At 33.3% G+C, this 26,767-nt stretch overlaps 1 protein-coding gene across 4 annotated transcripts; it reads right to left on the minus strand.

Moving 5' to 3' along the window:
- Window positions 1-229: 229 nt before the first annotated feature.
- On the minus strand, window positions 230-25,438 carry LOC110610556 (dnaJ homolog dnj-5). 4 transcript variants are annotated; one of them, XM_021750535.2, is made up of 10 exons: window positions 25,045-25,436; window positions 24,305-24,823; window positions 23,125-23,254; window positions 21,395-21,885; window positions 20,938-21,018; window positions 20,738-20,842; window positions 5,984-6,097; window positions 5,806-5,889; window positions 5,304-5,375; window positions 230-969 (listed from the first exon to the last, which is right to left on the minus strand). In XM_021750535.2, exons 2-10 carry the CDS (start codon window positions 24,623-24,625, stop codon window positions 700-702), a joined length of 1,668 nt encoding a protein of 555 aa, XP_021606227.1. In that variant the 5' UTR covers window positions 24,626-24,823; window positions 25,045-25,436; the 3' UTR covers window positions 230-699. The 4 variants fall into 4 exon arrangements, with proteins under 4 accessions (XP_021606227.1, XP_021606226.1, XP_043810742.1 ...); XM_021750534.2 differs by having other exon boundaries at window positions 24,305-25,436; XM_043954807.1 differs by lacking the exon at window positions 20,938-21,018 and having other exon boundaries at window positions 24,305-25,438.
- Between the last annotated feature and the right edge of the window lie 1,329 nt (window positions 25,439-26,767).

Below are 26,767 nucleotides of genomic sequence, written 5' to 3' on the forward strand. Positions count from 1 at the left end.
ATCTTAGTGGAGCAGTGGGATTTTCTCTCTGTTTAAACACTTGCATTATTAGGCATGTAAATGTAATACTCCAGGATATAATAAATCAGGCAAGAGTATCAGTAGGCCTTTTAACATTTCTGCAAATAAACAAATAAAAACCATAAATAAATTATTTTATCCATTGTCCCTAAATATTCATCCTTCCATTGTCTCTTCAATTTGTATCTTAAAATTTCTTAAATTTTAATTTGGGGTACGTAGTTTAATTCAATCAATACATTAAGAACTGAAACAAATCTGATTACATCAAAAAAGTTGTATCATTTACCAAATTACGAAGCAAGCAGCAACAGCTGAATATCTCTAAAAGGAAAGCAAGTGCACGAGTCAAGATGAGAATTTTATTGAACATAATATGTACACGAAATGAGAAATCAACATGCATCTCATTGAGATGATTTTCTTTGTTTTTCTTTTTCATTTTCTTGCTGTACGGACATTGCAATGAGGTTTCAGGTGTCATATTGCGCTCAAAATATGCTCTAAAATGTTGTTGGTTAAGGCAGCTCACCCCAAAACTCGTCTTGGCTGGAAATGGGATCATCAGATCACATTGGTTGATCTGATCTTTGACATAATCACCTACGACACAGTTACACTTTACTTGGATGGGCTATGAAATTTTCTGTACTACTCCATTAAAATCTTGTCAATCACTCAAGTAGATGACCTTCGCCATTGCTTCTTCCCTTTCTTTTGATGCAGTTTGAATGGACTCCAGCTCTTTCTCCGTGTGGAGGTCTCACAAAAGAGCCCAGAAGCCAATGCCTGCTGAAGCCACAGCTCAAATTCTTTTCCATCATCATCCATCATCTCAGCATCCAAATCCCAAGGGTATCTGCTTGATTTCGAACGTTGTGTCTTCTCCAAACCAACCATGTTTACATGGAAGCTAGGCCTATGGGTATTAGGCCTACATGCCATTCCCTGCAACAAACAATTCTTCAGGATGTAAGATTCTGGATAGGAAATTTCATATGTAAAAGAAACTTTTCTTTTAATCATTCGTCCATGGGAACCCTGTTCAGTTCGTACAACTAAAAGGACATGGGGTTGCCATCTCCAGTCATGTAGAACTTGTATGCTACAAAATTGAATAATATCTATTCTACATCTAAAATCGTAATTAAAAACTCAGCATATAAAATAGTTATCCATGAAGAAATGACTCCACATTAAATTAAACCAGATTCAAGAATAGCTATTCCATTCTTATCTTGTTCCAAAGAGGAGCTGCAAGGAATATCATAGCATTATTTCCATCTGCCATGACAGGAAATCATATAAAATCTACAGTATCGCGAGTGCTTTCTGAATACCATTTGCTGGATCACAGGACCTGCTACTTGAACTCTCACTAGTGACAATCTAACAAAAACTGAATGAGAGAAAATATAAACCAAACTGAACTGAATTAAAAAAAGAACCGACTGGTTCCATTTGAAAGGTTTCCATGAGAAGTTATCGCAATATGGAAACAAATTTTGACGACAAGTTCAACTATCACTAGCAACAAAAAGTCAATCTGAGAGTCAAAACACAAAAGAAACAACCTATAAACCTGTGTCATTTATGATTTACGTAAAAGAAAGAATCTAAAAGCAAACAATTAGAAAATAAAAAACAACTTACCATTGAAATAAGAGTTGATGAAAGAGGGTAGGAAACATGGTGTTAAATAAAGGCCATCATAAAGTTATTTATCAGTTTTTGCCACATGTTACCATGCCACCCATTATTTAAAGGGGAAAAGAAGTTCCTGTAAAGACCGTTAGACCAGTCATGTAACGGTAAAGGCCATTATTTATTGTTAAGTAACAACAAATAGTCCTTTACCTACCCTCATTCTGAGGGCCAGACGGGGTCAGTAGCTCAATCTCATTTCTTTTTGTTCTAGTCTAGGAAGTTTTAAGTTGCTGCCTCTCATATCCAGAAGAAAAAAAAAAAGTTGCTAGCTCACTTACTCCTCCAAATTTCCATCTAAATTTTCTATCTTTTTACCGATCTTTCACTTCTTTCTTAAGTTGAGATAGTCAACTATCTTTGTAGTTATATACATCTATATCTTGCAAGGGGTAAGGATTTTTATCAGTGCTTTTGCTTGTTTATTGAAGAATATTATGTTTAATGCTAGTTTTTTTAATTATTTTTATAGTAGGAAGCATTATAATTTACTATCTAATCTACATAATATTTTAATTTTAAATTGATAAATGGTAATGATGTCTAAAAATGATATATTTTATATATTAATGCTTAATAGTTGTGTAACTTAAAGTGTTAATCTTTAAATATCTATTCGTCTTCTAAATTTTGCTAACTTTTTTTTTAAAAAAGAAGGCAAAAAAATTGTGTACTGACAGGCTGTTACAGTTATGCGGCAGCCATTACAGGTCTACTTCCATACACATGATTGTGAACGTGACCATGATATGATTTACATCCATAATAGAAAACTCTACGCTTACCTATTCTCCATATTTTCTTGATCAAAGCCCAAAAATGCAATAAACATTGGATATAAATAAACCACAACCCAAAATCTATTGAATTTAGGGGAAAAAATAAGACCAAAGAATTGCTCAAATCCTGCCAAATTGCTACACATACACATGACACTAACTGACAAACAAACAACTATATCTTGTTAAAGAAATCACCCAAAACCAAAAGCCTTGCCAAATCATAGATATAGAGCACAAAAGCAATAAGATCCCTTAAAGCCCAGAATTCTTGAAAATCAAAAGGATGGAACATTCTTAGTAATTCAAAAATTAAATCAGAAAATGGGGAAAATAAAGGCAATTAAGATCCAAAGAATTTATATATATTTTTTAACATTACATGGACATTTTAAAGAATTTATGCATACTTATTGTACAAAAGTCATCCCCCCTTTGTCCCAAGGACAAAAACTGTTGATGGTTTTTATGTTCGCAAATCCCAACCTTAACAAAAAGAAGAGTTATTCATCCTTGGCCGCATTAGGCTTTACCATGTGAAACACATGATATCAATCAAAATCAATTAAGGGGAACAACAAGAGAAAAACTACAGAACTTGATCCACAAAGTCGTCCATTACATGCAATATGCATCACACTTTCTCATTGCGAAACTATGTGTTTTAGCATTTGTTCCTTTTGATGCAATAAACTAAAAGATAAATAAAAAATGAGTGAATGTTACTCTCAGTGCTTTTAGGAACAATAGAAGTGCTTCCTTATTAAGTATAAGGATGTGCAGTTTCACTTCAAACTGAACCAATTCAGTCCAATTGGTTCGGTGTCTACGCTTGTGTGTGTGTGTGTGTGTGTGTGTGCACAAACATATGTATATACATATGTTCTCTATTGTTGCAAATTTGGGATATTGGACTTGTTTTGTTTGTTAGGTACTTGGGTTTGTTTATTGAGTTTAATTTAAGTTTTGGTTTACTGAAGTTTATGTGGAAGAGTTCAATGATTGATTTTGCAGAACTATTTGAAGTCAATTAATCATTGAGTTTGTTTGAAGAAAATTTGAGATCATTTGATTGTTGAGATGGGATGAATTAACTATTGAAATTTTGGTTTGAATGTTAAAAATTTTGGTTTAAAGTTCGTCTGAATGTTGAATGATTGAGATAAACTTGCAGATTGCTGAGATTGGTCTAAAGCGTTGTGAATGGATTTGCAAACCGATAGACTATAATCAGACCAAACCAATTTATTTTAGTTTGGTTCAGTTCAGTTGGTCCTATTACTCAATTCAGTTCGGCTCTTCAACAAAGTAAATTTCGGTTTTCAGTTCGAAACTGAACCAATTGCACACCCCTAATTAAGTATATTAAAGGATGATGGTAAAAGCAATTAAGTTGCTATTTCATTTTTCTTATTAGTGGAAAAATCATAAGTAACTTTTCTTTTTCTATTTTAATTATATGTTTCAACAAATATCAACAAAACAAGTGATTGTTACAATTGAATACGTATTTAATAAGTTACATGTTTCTTTGAAGTTAAAGAAAACTAAATAACAATTTTGAATTTATTATATTTAAACATTTCATATATAAAAATGCATTTGATATCGATCTTGAACTTATCATTAAATTTCATTTGTCTGTTAGCTTCAATTTCAATATTTATAATATGCAATTTATAACACGGGCTGTTTGAATGTTAAATTTATTATTTGAGCTGATTCTATAAATTGAGTGTGATTCTATAAAAATGGGTCGACACATTTTAATTACTGCTTGAACATCAGTGCATCTTGTAACTTAGATTGTAGATATTAGCTCACTTTAAATTAAATAGATAGAAACAAATATACTAAGAACAAATTACAATCTATAAACAATATAAAATAACAAATGTTTTGATTAAATTAATAAAATACAAATTAACTTTATATAAAAATTAACTTATGGTTAATAGAAAAACCTTTCTTTTATACACATAATTAATAAAAATATCATAAATATACTAAACAACAAATTATTATATATATATATATACATTGAAGCTTTAAAAGAATTACATTATTCATTTAAAAAAAAAAAAGAAGAAGCTTTAATTGTGGTATTCATTACAAATTTACATTAAATGTTATTTACCTACAATAAAAGGTAAACTTTTATTAAAATGCCAACCATACCACCCATCATGACAAAGACTTGCATATAGGGAAGGGGGCAGTTTGCATAAAACACAACCTAATTTAGGTAATAGGGTAGAGCAGATAGGGATATAAAGAGAGAAAGGGAGAGATAAGGAAGGTCTTTTCTTTTAGTATGACATAATCATATAATAAGTATAACAACGGCTAATAAAAAAGTTTATTTAAAAAAAAAAAAAAAAAAAAGAGGAGAACTTCATGCAGCAAGGTAAAACAGCACTTTCACTTTTCTTAAAAATAGTGAAAAAGCCTGCTCTTCTGCTAGTATGTAATAATAATTTTAGTTTAGGGTCTCCGTTTAATATATTCTCTTTAGCTAACTGAATATTCCAAAAATATTAATGGGAGGACCAACTTGGTAACAGGAATGAAATATATGGATGTTAACTAATGAATGTTGACATATCACAAGGCCTACATAGTAATTCAATAAAACCTAAAATCTTGTTTACATCAGTTATCTGCCTGTATTATAAAGGTCTTAGAATTAAGTTCAATGTGTACACACAACCTTGAAAGTAGTCGAAATAAGTTATTGGCAAGTAAGAATCTTAAGCATCAGGACAACATCCAAAAATAAAAACTAAAAGTAATACTGACCTGACAAATAGCCCATTCTGACACATCAAAGATTTTACTTTCAGCACAGACAAAAGCACAGGGTATTTCCACCTAGAATAAATAAATAACTGATAAGCATAGTGACCATAGCACAAATCTCAAATCACTACAAATCAAACAAAATTGAATCATTTATGAAATAGAACACATATTACTAGCTGAACCAGAGATAAAAACAATAAGATTAAGCATAAAGCCTTAGATTTTCTCATTCATCAAGCTGCTTAAACTGCTTTTTTTTTAAAAACACAACTGTAAAGGTCAACCAAGACAAATCATCTGAGGCAATAATTTTTGTCCATGTCAAAAGTTTACCTAAGGCCATGTAACGGAAACAATATTAAAAACCTATGAACAAATTGATAAACGAAAAGCTCAAGCTATAACTGAAAAAGCATCCAGAATTTAGGATTCATGTATAGATAACTACATTAACTCCAATTTATATTTATATAAAATTATTTCCCTAGGAGGAACATACCTTTTGAGGCCTATCAAAGACCAACGAGCCTTTGTATTCAACCCACCCATCTCCATCTTTGGCTTGATGGTATTGGCAGCAATCCTAAAGCCAAAACTAGTCTTATGATAAATTAAGAAAATAAAATGCAGAATTGATAAACAAAGGGGAGTTCAACTAGCAGAAGTAGAGGACCCACCTGACACCATCTGGCCTTTGCCTTGCTCCTATTGGTGCACACCCATATATGTGAATTGCCACATTTTGTGCACTGTATACGCCTCGACTCCTCAGAGCAATAGTCTTCGTTGCCCTGCTTAATATATCAAAAGGTCACAAAACATTCTAATGCAGTCAAATGCAAATAATGTATCTTTATGCAAGTAGGCAGTAGAACCAGCCATTCATACAGGACTTTAAAAAGGGTTCTTGACGTTTCAAAGTACTATATACAAGGTTTCTCAACACAGACTACTAAAAGAAACTACAATTTCTTGTAATTGTAAGGTTAAGGCAAAGAAAGATCTTCTTGATTCTTCCTGCCAAAACATCCTTCAGAACCCTAATATGAAAGGCTCATGAATGCTATCTATTGAAAAGTCTACCTCCTAGCACCCCTCATGATGAAAATGATATCTCCTCAAACAAAAGAACTGGATACCATTTTTGAAAATTTTGTAAGCTTTGACTAGTGTTTGCAACTTGCATCTTCACATATAAATAGTGACAGGTAATAGATGAACAATGTCTTGTTGGCTTTTGAAAAGAAAACATTAAAGAAAATAATACAAATGAGACCTAAACAATGTTCTGTTGGAAAAATATACAAGAGGAAAATAAATAGGAAGATAATAAAGTAAAAGTGCTGCCACAAATACTTTTCCTAGTCTTTTCCCCCTCAGGTATTTCATAGTCATCTTCGCTATTCGCTCCCCCGAAGAATTTTGGAGAATAATCTACTTCACTATTGTCTCCCTAAAGAATTTTGGAGTATTTCGGTATTTCACCCTTAATATTTATAAGTGATTTACAAGACTATTTATACACACAAAATTATTAACTAAACAGGAAGCAAATAATCAAAATAATTACAAAGATAATTAAGAATCATAATTTATGTCTAGAATCCGCAATCAAATCAAATCAAATCATATCGCTAGAAATCAGCAAATAAGTCAACACTCCCCTCAAGTTAGTGCATAGATGTCGCACATGCCCACCTTGCAAATAAGCTCTATTGTTGGACCCTTTAATAAAAAAATCCACAAGTTGCCCGGTAAAAGTCATGTGAACTAAGTTCAAGACACCGTCTATTAATTTTTTTTGTTTTAATGAAGTGTTGATCAATCCCAATGTACTTCGTCCGTTCTTGTTGAACTGAATTGTCACAATACAATGTTATCTTGTTTCTCTCCGGCAACCTCAGCTCCTCCAATAACTTGTGCAACCATAAAAGTCACACACGCCTTGAGCCATTACTCTGTATTCTGTTTCAACACTTGACCGAGCAACAATACTTTGTTTTTTGTTCCTCCAGATGATAAGGTTCCCTCCCACAACTGTGCAGTAGCCAGAGATTCTGCTCAATCTGCATCTATAAAAACTTCAACTCGGAGGTGACTATTTTTTTAAGTCTCACAAGAGTCATGTATGAATTGGCTGACTAAGCTAACAATATAGGCTGTATCTGGTCGAGTGTGTGAGAGATAAATCAATCTCCCTACCAATCTCTAGTATCTTCCAATAACCATGGACTCATCAGTTCCTGCTTGCATCTTGTGATTACTTTCAATGGAAGATTCTGCTAGTTTACAGCACAATATACTAGTTTCTTCCAAAAGATCTAAAATGTGCTTTCTTTGGAAGATAAAGATCCCTTTTTCTGATCTGACCACCTCAATAGCTAGAAAATATTGAAACTTTTCTAAATCTTTGATTTCAAATTCTTAAGCTAACAAATTTTTTAGTTGAGCCATTTTCTTTTTGCATCGCCTGTCACCACTATATCATCGACATACACAACAAGAAGGGTGATCTTATCCTTGTGATATTTAATAAACAGAGTGTGATCAGCATTGCTTTATTGGTAACCAAAAGATATCATGGCTCTGCTAAACCTGTCAAACCAAGCTTTGGGAGATTATTTTAGCCCATACAAAGCCTTTTTTAATTTACTTTCCTTTCCTTGTGTCTTCTCATCAGCAAACCCAGGAGGGATCTCCATGTACACCTCTTCCGCTAAATCTCCATGGAGGAATGCATTCTTCACATCAAACTGCTGTAAGCCCCAATCCAAATTGGTTGCAGCACAAGATGACTATGATTAAGTTCATTTTTGCAACTGGGACAAATGTCTCTTAATAATTCACTCTATAGGTTTAAGTGAAACCTTTAGCAACCAATCTTGCCTTAAACCGTCCAATTGTGTCGTCAGCTTTATGTTTCACTGTGATACCCACTTATAGCAAAAAAAAAAATTCTTCTTAGGTGGGAGAGAGACAAGCTCCCATGTCTCATTTTTTGCCGGTGCTTTTATGTCTTCAATCATTGCTCCCTTCCATTTAAGATCTGTGAGAGCTTCCAATCCTGTGGAATAGACATAGCAAAAATAGATAAGGTAAAGGCCCTAAGGAGGGAGATAAGAATTCATACAAAATAAAGTTAGAAATAGGGTGTTTGGTACAAAATCTCACACTTTTTCTCTATGCAATTGGTTTATCTAAATCATTGGAGTATTCAAGAGTCGTGGGTAACTCACGAGACAAAGATTCTTGACTCTGAGTAAGCTACATAATGGCTTCTTTTGCCTTGTCTCTCCTCGAATACCTTATCAAATCTAACTTGTCCAAACGTCCAATTCTCTCCCCCAAATTAGACATCTCCCTCCGTCTACTAGAACACTCCCTCTGAACCATATCATTCAGAATCACAAAATTCGAGATCACCTCTTCTTACTCATTATTCTCCCCTTGAAGAGGTGAATGGGTGGTACTGAAGTAGAATTCAATTTCTCTGAAAGTAACATCCATACTGATAAGTATTTCTTAGATAGAAGATGATAACACTTGTATCTCTTTTGTGTTCGGAGAATACCCAACAAACACACATTTAAAGACCCTGGAGACCAACTTTCCCGCCGTCCTAATATGGACAAAGCAAACATGTCCAAATACTTTTGGTGGAATAATGTATGAATTTCTTTCTTATAGAACCTCTAAAGGACTCATAAAGTCAAGGGCCTTAAGGGGCATTCGATTGATAAGATAGGTAGATACAAAAACTGCATCTCCCCAATATGCTTTAGATAGGTTCATGGTGAACATAAAAGATCAAACTACCTCCAATAGATGTTTATTTTTCCTTTCAGCAACACCATTTTGTACACTAGTATAAGGACATGTCTGGTGTAGTATCCCATTGGACTCCAAATAAGCAGAAAATCTACTATCCATATGTTCTCTTCCATTGTCAGTTCTCAAAATTTTCACCTTAGTATCAAATTGAGTACAACGCTTGTGAAAGGATTGAAAACAAGAAAAGACATCACTTTTTGCTTTAATCAAATATACCCAAGTCATTCGAGTACAGAAATCAATAAAAATGACAAACCATCGATTATACCCAATGAGGCAGTTTGAGTATGCCCCCAAACATCAGAATGAATAGTCACAAAAGGAATTTGGCTTTATTTATGACTCAAAGGATAAGAGATTCTAGTGTGCTTAGCATACTCACAAGCATCACAAAATAAAGAATTAAAATGAGTTCTAACAAATAAACTAGGATAAAGTTTTTCTAAGACAAAAAATGATGGATGTCCTAACTGTCTGTGCCACTGTATTATTTTCTTATTAACATCCTTACTTTCTCCAAAACAGGCTTGAGATATCGAAGAACCTAGATCACCTTCAAACATGTATAAGCCATTATACAGTCTACCATTGCCAATCCTCTTCCCTGTGAGATCTTGAATAACACAATGATCAAGAAAGAATTCAATTTTAGATAAAAGATTGACAGGAAAACCAAAAACATGAAAGGCAGATGATAATTTAATATTGGATGCACAAATAATAGAACATGTTGCGAATGTGGGAGTACACGAGCCATCAGCAATTCTAATGCTGTCTTTGATTAGAGAAGAAAAATAATGTAAAAAGTCTTTAGAAGAGCCTGTCATGTGTCTATTCGCACCAAAATCAATAATTCATAGAACAGTATCAAGAGAGGAAGCGTTAACTAACTTTACAAAGTTAGATATGACACCAAAAGAGAAAGAGGTGTCAATATGAGACAGAAGGCGCTTGAGACTCTAAATTTCATTAGGGGAAAGGAACTGAGCAACTATTATCTCCTTAAAGGGCTCCTCCACAGTTTCTGCTAAATTAGTTTGAGCTCTAGAAATACCTCGTTTCCCCCACGGCCTCCAGTGGGACGACCATGTAACTTCTAGAAGTCTTCTTAGTATGCCTCAATTTTCCATAATAGTCACAATGCAAGTGATCTTTGACATAGCTCTACAATCCTCTAGCCTTGATAAACAACAAACAAGACCTTGACCAAGCAAGATAATTGGTTCCATCAAGTTTCACGGGATTAATTTGCAAGGAAGGATTATCAGGGTTAGGAATCGAGATCTTTTTAAAAACAAATGAACCGCGACAGAATAAGAGGTACGCAAGGTTGTACACACAAGAGCCCAACTAAATCACCAAGTAGCGACATGGGATGGCCGGAAGGAGGTCAGAAACGACACCGGAGTGGACTGGGCGGCGTAGAAGCATTGGATAGAGTCTCACGCGCCGAGAAGGAAGGGCGCGTGACCCTCACGCATGGCTTTCCAGTGTCAGAGTTAGAAAGCTGGCTGGCAACAATCTGGCGACCCTGCTGGTGGCGGCGGTGAGATGAAAAAATGTCCCTAGATAAGATAGTATCAAAAAGGTAGATCTAGGGTTTTAGAAACCCTAAGGAGGAAAAATTAAATTTAGACCCTAAAATCAGGAAAAAACTCTAATACCACGATGAATTTTGGAGAATTTCAGATCATTCTTGTATTCAGTCTTAATCTTTACAAGTGATTTACATGACTATTTATACACAAAGAATTACAACTAAACATGAAGCAAATAATCAAAATAATTAAGGATCCTAATTTATGCCTAGAATCCGTAATCAAATCACATCACTAAAAAGAAATCAATAAATAAGTCAACACTCCCATATCAATGATGGGTTCCAACTCTAGGTTGTACCGACTTTGCAATAGCCATTCCACGGTTGCAAAGAACTTCTCATCATTTCTACTACTACCAATTGGCTCATAGCATGAGATGTTTACACTAAAAATAGCTGGTTTGAATAAGTCTAAGTAGAAGTTGATGGCAAATGGTTTTGGACATTAAGCTAATTTTGGATGCTCTGAATTGTACTGTTTTTTCAAGACGTTGAGAGTTGCACCACTTTATTTTGGTGATTGAGTTCATATCATCATACCGGCAATCAAAAAAACCAAGTCATCACCTAAGGTAGAAAAAATTTTGAACAAAACAAAAGAAGAGTTAAAAACCTTTTCTCTTTGAGTGAAGGTCTATAGTGAGTTTTGAAAAGATTCAAACTTTGTTTGATTTCTTGATGAAAAAAAGAGCTTTTAAAGAGTTAAAAGAGTTATGAAAATATAATAATCAGAAATAGATACCCTTACGATTTTGGATGTAAGATGTATTACATCATGCCTGTTGATAATCGCAATAATTGAAATATTGGCAATTATCTATTTTAGTTTGGAAGTCCAAGGGGAAAATTACTAATCCTCAATGTGGAATTAATGACTTTTTGAATGTGGATGGCAGAATATATAGGATCAGTATGGTTTTCTATCAAGTAGAAGTATTGAAATTTATAGATCTTGTGATTTCAAGAATTGCTTGGTAGTAAGGCTAGGTTTTTATTAAATCCCATGGTTTGTAGTTCCATCCTTTCAAGAAGGCTTTTGAAATTGCAATAGAGAATTCTTTATAGAAGAACTCTTCAATTATCAAGTCATTTTTGAAATGTATTCTCCAAAATCATTCTAAAGACCTCATTTTTAATTTTGTTTGAGATAATTATTTGATAAGAATTGTTTTGTGAAAGGGATAATTACTATTGTGCCCCTATAGTTTGATCTAACTAATTAATTTACCCTTACAGTTTTAGAAATACATTGAAATACCATCGTAATTTAATTCCGTTAACTGGAATGGACAACCGTCTGTTTCTCTCCATTTTCTCCGTTACACCATTGGTCAAAGAAGAGAAATATTAATTTCTTTGCCTAAATTACTCCCCTCATGTTAAATGAAACTAGTCGAACTATCCCTCCATTATCGCGACCTCTAAGTAAATTTCTTGCATCCCTCTAAAAGTGCCAAGGATTACTTGAAGACATGTGAGTCGTTGCTTTAGGACACACGAGTCGTTGCTTTAGGATAGCTACCAGTAGGTAGTAAAAGCAAGCACGAAGAAGCAAGATTTGTGCTGTGTTTTATAGGGTTCAGAGCTGATGATTCTTGGCCACGGGTTTTGATGTTAATTCTTCGCCTCTTCCTCATTTCTTGCTTATACGGTTCTTCTCTCTTTCCTTCTCTTTCTTGTTTTATTTTTTTTGTTGTTATTCTCTTTCACATTCTTGGTTGTATCAAGATTTATCTATTTTTCTCTCATTGTACCCCAAATTCTTACCCATCTGATTGCACAAAATTTCCACTATGGGTTATGTTCATCTCGCAATCTCCAAGAACTTGTCAGAATTAATGAAAGCAAAGAAAAGGGTCTTTGTCTCTGGTGTGAAGATATGTATATATTGGATTATATTTGTGACAAAGGACCAATGTGGGTTACCACCATGAATGATGTTAAAGATGAGAAAGTCATTGATGTTGTTGAATTCAGCAATGAAAATGGAGAGAGATGATCATGGTTTTAAATAACGGCCGTTACATTATTTACAGGTTTATAAGCAGGCCGTGGCTGTTAAGGCATGTAAATAACAGTAGACAAATTTTACTGCTATAACGGCCATTATGGCCGCTACGCAATGGTCACGGCCGTTACAGGCCGTGATGTAACAGCCATTGCTTTTCTTTATTTCACATCAACTGCTCAAATTCAGGAATCTTGCAGAGCAGTACAATAATTGTTGTTTTATTCACCCAGCACCAGCCTCTATCATGTGAAATGCATTATTGAAGGGGGAAAAAACTGATTTCTCTACTTCTCTTTAGTCTTTACTCTTTACTACTTTGTGTCTTTGCCACAACCAGCAAGCCAAGCAGTCCATTAAGCATTCTCTCTAGCTCCTCCAGCACACTGAGTTCTTCCATACTTATTTCCAACCTCCATTTCAAGCAAAAAAAATTACCTTATTTCTCTTAAATTTTTTGACAACAGTCTATATATTTAAATTTCTACTCAAGAACGTCTACCCTAAACGATCATTCTAATGGTATTAATTGAGGTAAGTTACTATATATAATGTTTAAAATTTATAGATTTTATATTTATTTGATATATTTATATTTATTATTAAAGTTATATAACTTAATTTTGATTATATCTTTAAATATCTTTTAATTTAATGAACTTTACAAGTTACAACTTACAAGTTTACTTTATTATAAAATTAAGTTTTATACTTTATTAAAAATTATTATCTTAAACTAAAATGGTAGTTTCTTTAAATAATTTAATGATTTTGCATAAAGTAAATTTAAATTTAATAATTTGCATATTAATTTGATAATATATTTTTTGTTTTACAATATATTATTTTATAATTTAAAAATGCCAAGAGAGGGATCTGATAAACTAAGTCAAGATGTTCGATGGAATTTTGCCACTCCTACAGGAAAGGAGAAATGACCTGTAATTTTTGTAGACAAATAACTGGGGGAATAATTCACTTGAAGCGGCATTTGGCAAATAAACCATGATAAGTTGTTGGTTATCAAAAAGTTTCTGCAGAAGTAAAAAAAGATATGAAAAATGTTGAGGGATTTTAAAGCTGCAAAAATGGATAAAGCAATGAGGGCAAGGGAGTTGGAAGATGAAATCATGAAAATGAAAGAAGCTGAGGGTTCAGAATCAAATGAAGAAGAAATTGAATTAGAAATTGCGAGACGCGAAAGTATACGGCAGTTTGATGAAAATACTTATAGAAGGAGAGTTTCTCATTATGAAAGTGGTAGGAGTAGCCATCAAGCTCCTCGCTCGAAAAGCGAATGATCGTGAGAGGTAGAGAAGGATCAAGATTTGTTGAGCAAACATCAACGCCTGCTTATAGATTAGCAGCAGTTGAAATTGAATTAGAAAAGAGCAAAAGTATGAAGCAACCAAAGATTAAAACCAAATGGCTGAAGTCGCAGAAAAAAAGAGTTGCTGAAAGCCTTTGGTAATTTTATTATCCACAACAGATTACCTTTTAGCGTGATTGAGTCACTATGGACAAAGCCATTACTCATATCAGCTCCTGAAGTTAGACCTGATGTATCATCACCTTTAACATATGAGATCTCTAAAGTGTATTTGGAAAATGAATACAAAGAAATGAAGAAATAAATTGCTTCATTTGAGGGCATGTGGAATGAGAGAACATAGTTGTGAAAGGCTTAAGGCATAAAGGGGGTTTAGGAGCCTGGGCGCAAGGCACAAGCATGTGCCTGAGCAACGCAAGGCGCACAAAAAAAATTCAAAAATTCATTAAAATTCAAGTAGTATAAAGCTACATGCAATAAAACGAAGTACCAAACATCAAATCCACAATAAAACCAATTACTCTTCAATCTTCACAATTCACATTTATCATTTACAATCACAAATTCATAATCAAATAGACAAATACTATATTATAATCTTTATTTGCTAGCTAAACTAGCTATCTATATTCACAATTCACATTTATAATCACAAATTTTTATAATACTAGTGCTACTTTCACAGCCACAATTCATGGATAATTAACATAAAGTAAAAAAAAAAATTAAAAAAAAAAACAGAAACATTAATGGACAGAAGCAGCGGGTTGGTGGCAAATGATGGAACTATGGAAGAGCAGCCATCAACAAAATGAACATAAAAAAAGGGCAGCAGCATGCTGGCAGAATTACAGCAACATTTTGGCAGTATGACAGCCATGGGAGAGAAGGAGAAAAAGAGAAAAAATGAAAAGAAGGAAGGAGAATGATAAACTGAAAAAAGAGATCAAGAATAATTTACCTGGTATGTTGAGATTCTTGAAGATTAATTTTTTCCTCTTTTCTTCCTCTTCTTTTTTTTTCTCTCTTTTTCTTTCTCTCTTACTGCTGTTGCTTGCTGCTGCTGCCGTGATATCTTAAAAGTTTTAAGTCTAGGGCAAATTTAGAGCTATTTACATACATGGCGCCTTGAAGGGCACAGGTGCGCCTCGCAAGCCCGTAACATTAAAATTTTTTGAAAAGTTTTACGTTACAGCCATTGCAGGCCTGTTTTCGTTACCCGCAACTGCGATCGCGAACGTGGCCGCGATTACGATTTAAAACCATGGCAAGAAGCACATAAACTTAATACTTACTACTTTAATAATTTCTATATCTTACAAATTTTAATAATAATTTTATAATTTGCAGGATATTTTTTGAATTCTCAATATCAGTGGGATCCATGTGATATTGAAAATGATAGTGAAATCATGGCGGGCCTTAAAAATGTTATTTAAAGACTAGGAAGTGATTTGGTAAATTAAGGTCATGCATTGAACCAAGTATATAATATATACCTAGCTTGAGTAATTTTAATAAACAATTTTAGCATTTGCATGTATAATAAAACAAATATTTTTTTTAGACTGTTGTAGATATAACTCTATAAAGCATAAAATGGAGAGTTTTGGATCCACCTTAGCACAAAATGCCATTAAGTTTACTTATCCATATAAAAATATAAGATTTACACATTATGTTATATTTTTAGTGTTTTAAAATATAAAAATCAAATATTTGAGAAAATAAACTATATTATTAAAATTATTATATATTTTAATACTACATTATGGTGAAAGTGCTCCTAAACCATAAATAATTTGCAGTTGAGCCAAACCACTTCTGCATCTAATTGTGAAAGAAATTGGAGCACTTTTTCACTTATAAATATAAAGACAAGGAACAGATTACGATATCAAAAATTACATGCACGCGGTCTTTGTTCACTACAATATGCGACTGAAGTCGAGGAATTTGAACAGAAAGAATCAGCATGAGCTAAGAAAAGAGTTATAATCCAATTAATTTGGATTACATTTTCGAGGAAGATCCACTAAATCCTTGGTTGGAGGAAAGGAAAAATCATGTACTTGATGATGAAGAAAATTCTTAGCGCTTCGTCACAATCACAACAAGCTAATTCTCTAACTCAGGCGGTGGTAATGCTGAACCAGAAGATTCTTTTATATTATCTAATTCCAATGACGATGATAATGGTGGTAGTGGTCAGGGTGAAAGAGGTGAAAGTCGTGGAGCTACTAGTTCATTACAATCACATGATGATCCCTTTTCATATCAGAGGCATAGTCTATCTCCAGCTCCAACTCCATCTTTGCAACAGATCCTGTGGTTTTGATAGTAGTGGTGATAAGGGAAAAGGTGTTGCACATGAAGAGTATTCTATAGATGTAGATAATTATGGATATGGAACTTATGATACAAGTGAATCTTCAACAGAAGCAACCTCTGCTAGTGATTATAGATATGGTGGACATTCTCAATGGAATACTCAAATCCATATCCATATCAGCCTCCTCCATCATATTTTGATTTGTCTTCATCAAAGCAATCATTCTCCCATATCCAAACCCAGTCCAATCCTGATGATCAATTTGGTATGGGTTTATTCTTTAGCTTTGATCCATCACAATACTATCAATATCATCAAGATTAGGGATGGCAAGCGGTTGGGTTTTCACGGGTACCCGATCCGCCCAAATCCTATTAGGACGGATTTGGATTTTTACAAAACGGATTTGGGCGGATTCGGATTTGAAAAATTTTACCCATCTCGGATTCGGGTAGGGTTCGGAGTTAGGTGATCGGATACCCGTTACCCGAACCCGATTAACTATACTAACAAAACTAACCCTAATCCCTAATTCCTTTTTTCATTTTACTTCATACACTTCCCTCTCTCCGTCAGCACCTCTCTCCCCCGCTTCCCTTCCCATAATTCCCAATCGACTCTCTCCCCCACTTCACTGCCGGCAGCCTCGGCACCGGCGACGTCTCCTTTTTCTCCCCAACGACCATAAATCTTCTCCCTCCCAGTTAGCTATATCTCCCTTTTCCCCATCCCTTGAGTACTACCTTCAAGGAATTCCTCTCGCGTCCCTGTATTGATAAGAGCGCATTCTCATACTCCCACACCGGTTACGTGCAGCGGTAATTCCCAATAAGCAAGAGCAACTGCGTCTGATTGAAGAGCTCCAAGGCAAACAACGGATATTCTAACAAGACCGGGTAAGCATTCAGCGATAGGAACAGTAATCCCACAAACTAAAAATAAAGAGTCTGCAAGCTGCTCGTGAGGTTTTTTTTTTTTTTATCACTTGTGCGCTTTGTGTATTATTGAATTGGCACGATATTAGCATTTTTAATCTTGTTCTTGTAGTTTCCTTGTATGAGATTTTGCTCTATCTCTGGGTTGGTGCAAATTGCTTTTTTCATTTGGATAGAGAGTTAGCTTTTAAAAAACCCGTATATGGTGTTTTTTTGTTTTACCTGAGTCTGGCATCTGGATATTGCTGGATGCGTGCCATTATTTGTGACTTTATTACCAAACTAATTGCTTTTGATATTTGAGAAGCTATTTTGTTATGTTTCTGTTTGGTTTTTTGCTGTTTGTCCTCTCGCCTCCTCTCTCTCTTTTCCTTTTCTTCAGCCTAGTGTAACGAAAATTGACTGGGAGGCTAATTGTTTGACATCACATACTTAGATATTGATCTGTGCAACTTCTATGAGTAGTTCATTCATTTCTTCTTGTTGATTTTTCCTTCAGAGTGTTACTGGCTTGGTCTTAAATCTTAATATCTGAACCTGGAGTAGTAATTTCCTAGCATATCAATTAGCATTACCCAAATGAACCTTAGTGGCTTCCATGATCTGGTTTTCCTTGGCTTCTGGAAAAATCTTTTGGAACATTTCATTTGTTCAAAATTTTATGTTGGATAGATAATTGATTAATGGTTGTGTTATGATGAATTTGTAATATATTTATTTTGTTTTAGTATATCTAAATTTTCTAATTCAGGTTTGTTATTTGGGTTATAATATCCAAATCTTTAAATTTTTTGTCATTGAATTGCAGTAAAAAAATCGGGTTCGGGTATGTTAAACGGATTTGGGACGAGTACGGGTATTAAAATTAAAATACTAAACGGGTTTGGGACGGATTCGGAAATTTTACATATAATCGGGTTCGGATTTGGGTACTCTCAATTTCGCGGGTACCCTACCCGTTGCCATCCCTAATCAAGATCAAAGATTTCAATCACAAGATGAAGGTGATGGATCTACTCAATAACCTACTAAACGCTCATTCCGGTGATGATTGAGGTAAGTTACTATATATAATGTTTAAAATTTATGCATTTTATATTTATTTGGTATGCTTGTACTTATTATTAAGTTGTATAACTTAATTTTTATTATATCTTTCAATATATTTTAATTTCATGAATTTTATAAATTTTCCAAAATTGCGCCACGACAACCCGTTATCGTTACCATTACGTTATGACCGTTACAAACCTGATTTCGTTACCCGCAAATGCGGCCACGATTTGAAACTATGGAGATGATGTCAAAGACTTCTCTTGGTCCTGCAAGCGAAATGAAAATTTTAAGGGAGTTCTGATGAAATAAAAGAAAGTGATGAGGAAGAAATTGGGAAAGAGCATAAGTATTTGATTTGGAAGAAATTGTTGCTGAAGGACCTGCATTGGTTGAATGGAACTACAGCAATTTTGATCAGTTGATCGTTAAAAGTAAAGAACTTTAGATTGTAGAGTTCTTTGCACGTGGTGTGGATATTATAAAATATTAGCTCTTAAGTGGCAGAAAGCTGTAAATAATTCGAGGGTGAAGGTGAAGGTGAAGATGAAGTTGAGCCACGTTGACCATGATGCTGAGAAGTCTCTAATGAGCAAGCTAAAGTTGAGCTAGAAAGCTTAATTTCTCTTTCTTCCAACTCTTTCTATCTCTGTTTCTCTCTCTTTTTCTTTCTAGATGTTCCTTTCTTCTTGTTTTTTCTATTATTTAATTTAGGCGATATTTGGGGATTTAGGGCAGTAATAGATTAAGTGAGGTCATTTAGTCTTTTCCGTATCAACTAACGGAAAAAAATTTAGTTAACAGAATTAAACTATGATGGTATTTTAATGTATTTCTAAAACTATAAGAGTAAATTAATTAGTTAGACCAAACTAGAGAAGCACAATAATAATATCCCTTTGTGAAATAATATTTTGAGAACAAATTATTAATATCTTAGTTGCTTGAGAAACAATTTGAGAAAGACTTTTGGAAGAAAAAGATTCTCCTTTCTCAAAGATTTTGAAAATAATTTTCTTCTACGTTTTTGGCTTGAGTGCCTGGGAAAGGGTAAAACTATGAAAAGGTAAAAACTACAAAGGTAAAACTACTTGGACCCAAAAAGGTAAAACTATAAAACTTATATCCAAAATTCTTGAAAAAAAAAAATCTTCTTTCTTCCAAACCTCTTTCTTAAAATGTTTATCAAAAAACTAAGATTTTACAAGTTGGTTTTCAAAATAATAATTCACAAACTGATTTTTCTCAAGTCCTTTTGTCACGAATAAAATTAAAAAAGAAGTCTTCAAAATGATTTTTGAGAACAAGTTTCCAAAATGTCTTAATAACAAAGGGAGGGGCTTTTCATAAGGATCCCTTTGTGGTAGTTTCAAAAGCCTTTCCAAAAGATCGGTGCTACAAACAATGGGATTTAACCAAAACTCAGCTTACCGCTAGACAATCCTTAAAATCACAAGATCCTCAAAATTCAAACACTTTTATTTAAAGAAAACCATACAGATCCTGCATATTCCACTTGCCATGTCTAAATAGTAATTAATCACACAAATTGAGGACAAGAACTTATAAAACAAAAAATTTTCCCCTTAAGCTTCCAAACGATATAACACTTTTTACATTCAAAACTATAAGGGTAGCGTTTTCTGGTTATTCTATTTCCAGAGTCTTTTAGTCTTTCAGAAGCTCCTTCCTAATTTGTTCAGTTGTAGAACCAATTTCACGAAAAAACACACATTCTCACCCAAGAAATCAAAGAAAGTTTAAATTTCTTCAAACCTACTACAAACCTTCACCCAAAAGAAAAAATTTTCAACTCTTCTTTGGTTATGTTCCAAATTTTTTCTATCTTGAGTAATCATATGATTTTTTTAATATCGTTGTCATGATGCTATAAACTTAATCACTAAAAGACTCAAAATGAAGTGGTGCAACTCTTTTTCAACATCCCAAAAAACATTACAATTAAGGGCATCCAAAAATGGCTTAAGGTCCAAAACCTTCTGCCATCAACTTCAACACCAACCCCACGCAATGTAGGCATGATACCACTGGGTAGCTAAGAAAGTCTTATTTCTTGCCTTAGTTTAACTCAAAATACTTTACCCGCATAACCTCAAGCTTTTCACATAATTCCTAGATAATAATTAAATTGATTTTGATGCAAAAGAAAATTTGAAATTCTTATTAAAAACTTATTTCCAGAGCCATCCGGCTCAATAGGACCATTCTAATATAACTTTTTATTATAAAAGTCACACCAATAATGAATTATAAAACAAAGACTCTGAACTACATGACCACAATGCTAGAGAAATTATGAATAAAGGATACCCCAAAATTACCTGACGAGGAGTAACATGGGACTTTTGACATACACTCCTAGTCTTCAATTCTTCCTTTCTCAATTGCTCATCATAGTCCCTCTTTTTCAATGAATCAGACAGAACCTATTAATTAAAACCTTATGATCAGTCAATAGAACTAAAACCAATAGATACTTAAATTTGAAATATAGAGATTCCTATTGAATGCATATGCTTACCTCATAAGCACAATTAAGCTTCTTAAATGATTCGCTTGCCAAAGTACTTCCCATATTTTTATCAGGGTGAACAACCATGGCCTAGCACAATATATTATAAAAGGGAACCAGTAAGTCCACACTCCCTTTTCATCCTCTTACAAATTCTTTGTGGGGTGTGTGGGGTGTGTGTTTTCCTAGGGAGGCTATTTGGAGAGCATTATGTTGCCAACTCCTTCTACACAAATATTAGAAGGTATTCTAATTTCAAGCTGGTAATAGTTCTAGTTACCACGTGTAGAATCAAGCAATAAGAATATGTTCTTACAAAGGAGAAGGAAAATGGGGAATTTGGGGAAGGAGGGAAATATGACACAAAGAAAGCAATTTCTAGACCAATTTGAGCCTGCAAAATACTGCCACAATAGTTCAAATGAACACTAATACTCAAACTCCTGTCAATAGATTTTGGACATACCTTCTTCCGATATTCCCTTCTCAAAATTGTAGTATCAATTCGTTTATGACGAGGAAATCCTAGTGCTTCATAATGATCTACACTATTTAATATCCTTCTCATCTCATCAACTGAGTTTGTTTCTTCTCTAACTACCTTTCTAGTAGAAGACTCATTTTGGCCACTGATAACAGATGTAGCAGAAGCTGATTTACTCGATGATTCGCATGACTGCAACTTTTCAGATCCATTGGTAGGAACCGAATATTCAGACTCCAGAGAGAACTCATCTTGCATAACTGTTTCAGATTCCTTCTGCTCTTCAAAGCGTGTACTTTCATTGATATTATCACACCATTGGAGCAAATAATTTAATACATCATTTGATAAAAATGTAAGGTTTATTGATAGAAAAACACCATGCCATCCAACTCGAACTTTCACACAATAAATAGCATACATAGTCGCCATTAAGACCACCAGACGCGCATGATTCAAAGAGAAGAGATAACCTGCATTTTCATGATTTAGAGAATAAATTCCCTAAAATCTAAAGAAATATAGAGGAAGAAAACAATCATTACTTGCATGAAGAGAAATTCACCAGAAACTTTCAAAATGTATGCTCAGCGATTTTGCCAAATAAGTTTAAAGCCATGTACAATATAATAGCAAAGATTCATTCTTTGATCAAGTGGAAGATCCACGGTCAAAAGGTACCATAAAAAAAATAGCATGTATACAGATAGATACGCGTGGATATTACAAGGTCCAGATATTCACATCAAGAGGATATACGCCAGAAATTTATAGAAAGCATACAATAAGTTATCCATATTACAACCAGAATATTCAGATATTGTTAAATCCTTCCATTGTATCTGCTGCTAAAGTTAAGTTAATTATAACTGGGGACTCTTAAAGTGGTATATCCTCCATATTTACAGCGAAATATGTTTGAGTCAGTTGTTCCCATCAAACTAGCCATCATAACTAACTTCAGCTTGTTTCCACAGTATGATACTACAGGCAAAGGTGTCACATGTCTATAATCCTGATGTCAAGAGCTCAAGTTTATTTTGTTCTGTAAATATTCTTTTACAGCAAATGCAAAATTGCTTTCAGTATGTACAAGCATGTTAAATACCCACACAAGTATTGCTATCTACACAGTTCCAGCCGAAGCAAGCAACAGCAGTACTACCTTAGGGGTAGCCAGGATGATTAAGTTCAGTTCTGTACATCAAAAAGGGATAAGTGAATGACAATGATAGCACAAAGGACCCCAAACTGCACAGTTCACTCCTTTCTTTTCCATTCAGAATTATTAATGTCTAACTAACAAAGTGATTCAATGTCTGAGGGATATTGCAGAAGCAATCAAGCAAAGCAAGCTTTACTTCTAAATTTAACTGTGTTAATGGAACACCTAACTCAATTTCTGATAAAACATTGGACAAATTTAAAATAGACGAGGAAGAGTAACAAAAATATAATCCACATTGTTCAGCCTAGTTAAAGAGACTACAGAGTACAGAATAGAAGGTAACTTTAATATGTATTCTAAATTAATTACTGAACAACAGGAGCTAGCAAAGAAGCTAATCGTTGATGAATATCATCCTATCTTGCATAAACAACATCAACCAAGAAAATGCAAAAACTGAATATCAACCAGGAGAAAACACAAGAATCGAAAATCATGTGATTAATGTTGAAATTCAAACTATGTAGATGAAACCAAGCCATACCTCCAACTATAAACAATGTTCCAGTTATCCAGAAGTTAGCATACATCCACAGAATTAAAATAGCAAATAGACCTACAATAAAAAGTCCAGGAGTATAACCCAAATACTGAACAGCAGCTCCTGCAGCAATCTGAAATATTGGACTGACTGTCAGTGAAATTTACACAAAAATAGACTATTCAATTAGATGCTACTTCATAAATCTGATGTACAAGAAAACTTTGGGCTACTCATGCCGCATTCACATGCACAATCATCAATGAAGAAACAAACACTAATGCTCAAAAGTGCAAAGGCTTAAAAGGATCAAGCAACATATGATGATGTGAACATCTGAAAAGTTGTCAAATAAGAAGGATGCAACATGAAATACAATATTACGCAATAATGGGGTCCAAAAAAGGAAAGATACATTTTCTTTCCTTTTCTTTATTAGAGCAATAGATAGGCTAATTAAGGAATATGAAGATACAAAAAAGCAGGAAAATTAAATTCCATGTCTAAACTTTAAGTCCTGAATTACCCCCAAAATATGCAGGTTGCAACATCAGCATTTCATGCCATTACTTCTCCAATGAAACATATCAAAATTGTCAAATATATCAACCATCGAGCAATATTGAGCATGAGTATAGCCATAATTCCCAACCTGCATTTTTGCTGTAACCGCTCTGAAAATAAATATGTGAAACACTCTTGTGCATATCTACGCCCAAAGATTTGTTTCTACAACAACAGCAATCCAAAATATATTTTATGATAATCCTCTAGCTCATCATGCACAAAGGTCTCCAATCTCGTTTTCTTTTATGCTCTAGTTCATGAGAACCAAATATAAATCCGTGATCTTTTCTTAACAAAGCTATAATGACTCAACAACATAACCACCACCCCCCCCCCCAAAAATAAATAAATAAATAAATAAAACCTTTCTCCCAAAACCAGACTCCAAGTATAATTTTTTTTTCTTTTTTCTTTTTGCTGCAGCTAATCGTCAGACTATGTGACACAAATTATTTACAGCTGAAATAAACTATGATGTCATTGGTATAACTCAACTCACTTATTACCTTTGGTAGTCCACAAATACAAGGACACAGATTGCAGGCTCAAGAATATCATATTAAAAAGAAAATCAGAGAAGATAAATAAAGATATGGGCAAAACTACAAAGACTTACCATACTAAGCAAGACATAAAGCACACAAGACATTGAAGTGAGGCTAAGAAAGCAACTCCACATTATAAGAAACAAAGCTGCTGAACTCAGTTTTATAACTGACTTGAAACCCCTTAGAAGGCAGTCTTTCCAACAAATCAGAAGGAAACTCACTAATTGACCAAATCTCAGAAATCCACGGCACACCAGCGGCCAATGGCGCTCTATGAATACACCTATCTTGTCCCTTAAACATAAGGCTGCATTTTTCAGGCGCGAGTAGGCATTTTTCTGCGTCTGCAGCCATGTCCATCCTTGCTTCACCAACCCAATGTCCTCCATCACTAACTAAATACGAACAACTAAATAAATAAACCCAGAAACTTATCGAGATGCCCCGATCTTCAAACATAAAAATGCTATAAATATCCTTCAATGTCAACGCTAGGACATTCCCTGAATCTTAGAAAATCCGAAGCGAAAGCATTAATGCCATCCATCCTGAGAGTACCCAAAAGGCCTGAGAGATTGGGATATTACCTAAAAAATAAAAGAACCAAAATTCACAGGTTACTCAGGAATGAAGCACCCAAAAGAAAAGAGGGAATCAAGGAAATGAAGCTCTCATTTATAGGAGAGAATAGAGAGACAGAGACAGAGTTCCCATGTGATGGAATGTGAGTGAAGTGTCAAAAGCATAGTTGGATCACATTCAACGCAAATTGCTTGACATGGAAGTTTCCAAAAAGTGCTGTATTTACACTAAATCATTTCTTTGTCTCTTTATTCAAAGAGGGGAGAAAAAAGGAAGGCAAATTGGAAACAAACAGCACCGCTGCTGCATCTAGTCGCTAGAACGCCAAGATACCCAGAAAGAAGAAGAAAAAAAAAAAAACACCAACAACAATGCAGCGATCAGAAGAAGATGAGGATAAAATAGCGAGAGTGCACAATAGCTGGTGGATAGATTGAGAGAATGAGGGAAAGATGGAGAGAGAATCTTGAAATCGAGCGGAGAAACCCTAGCTTTTTCAGAAGAGCTCGTGAAAGGGGGAGTTCAAAAAGGTAGGATTTTTTTTTTCTTTTCTTTTCTTTGCTTTTGCGTTCTTTTTCTTTTCTTTTCTTTTTCTGCAGGTCGTATGAAAAATAGGATGAGACAGTTGAGAGAGCATTCTGAATTTGGGTGTGTATGGATTAGATAATAATGATTCAGTAGGACCCACTTGTCCCTTTTACGACCTCGGTGCTTTTTGTCTACGCCAAGTCGCCAACCACATATATATGCATAAATAAAATTACATTCAAATACCTAAACGAAGTATTTTCTTATAATTTATTACTAAACATAATCTTTATAAATGAAGGAAATATGAATGAAGATATTTTTTGTTTTTGGATAAATCAAGATACCCTTTATTAAGAGAAGACTTTATAGGTAAAATAATATTAATAAAATATATAAAATAATTTACACATTTTAAGAATTTTCCTTCCAAAAGGGGCATCTAATAATTACGATTCCGCATGATTTTTTAATTTTAAATATTAAGATAAAAAAAAATATTAACTTGAAAACTAAACTTATATTTATTATTTTGATTGAGAAACATACTTTATTTTTTATAATTTCAATAAAATTATATATATATAGTAAGTAATTAAGATATATAATCCAATTTATTTTTTATCTTTTTAATAATTTTATTGTAAATATATTTACTTATTCGAGTCTCACATGCTAGTTATATACATATAAAGTAAAAGATAATAAATATTATATAAATATAATATTATTATTTTATGTTTATTTCTAATTTTTGTTATTATTCTGATATAAAAAAAAAAATTAAGAGTGTTTTTACCTTTTTAAAATGAACATATAATATTAGGTGTAAAATTGAAAATTGAAACATAAATACAATTGAAATTAGAACTGAAATTTTCTAATATCAAATCGAAACCAAATCCCTTTGACATGCCATTGGCTTTGAGCGATTCCAAAAATAAATAGAGATTTAATATATATTTATATCCTTATATCAATTAGCATTAACCTATTAAATATCTAAATAAATATATTATTGATATTATTTTTAAAAATAATTATAAATATTACTAATTTTATTCTAAATTTTATTAATTATGTTTTAAATTTTTATAAGTTAATAAAGTTAAATTATATAATTTTATCATTTAACTCTTATTTAGTATGCATTTATTGTGAGAAAATAATAGAATTTATTTTTTTATTCGTAAAAAAATTTATTTATTTAAAATTAATTTAAATATAATAAAATTTAATTCAATTATTTTATATTAAATAAATTAATAATAAATTCAAATTAATCTAATTTATTCATCATTCTTACTATTTTTAAATTAAATAAAAATTAATAAAATAAATGTTTATTTTTATAAATAAAAATTATTTTTATCACATTGATTGAAAAATCATTGTTAATAGTTTTATAATATTTAAAATCT

The sequence above is a fragment of the Manihot esculenta genome, chromosome 3, assembly GCF_001659605.2.
Source record: "Manihot esculenta cultivar AM560-2 chromosome 3, M.esculenta_v8, whole genome shotgun sequence".
Lineage (NCBI taxonomy): Eukaryota > Viridiplantae > Streptophyta > Magnoliopsida > Malpighiales > Euphorbiaceae > Manihot > Manihot esculenta.

Excerpts from the sequence above, each read along its gene's own strand:
- LOC110610556 (XM_021750535.2), bottom strand. The coding sequence starts at position 24,625 with ATGGAGGACATTGGGTTGGTGAAGCAAGGATGGACATGGCTGCAGACG. Across the intron at positions 20,843-20,937 it reads AGCTTAATTGTGCTTATGAG|GTTCTGTCTGATTCATTGAA; the intron begins GTAAGCATATGC and ends TTTAATTAATAG. Across the intron at positions 5,376-5,805 it reads TCTTTGATAGGCCTCAAAAG|GTGGAAATACCCTGTGCTTT; the intron begins GTATGTTCCTCC and ends TATTTATTCTAG.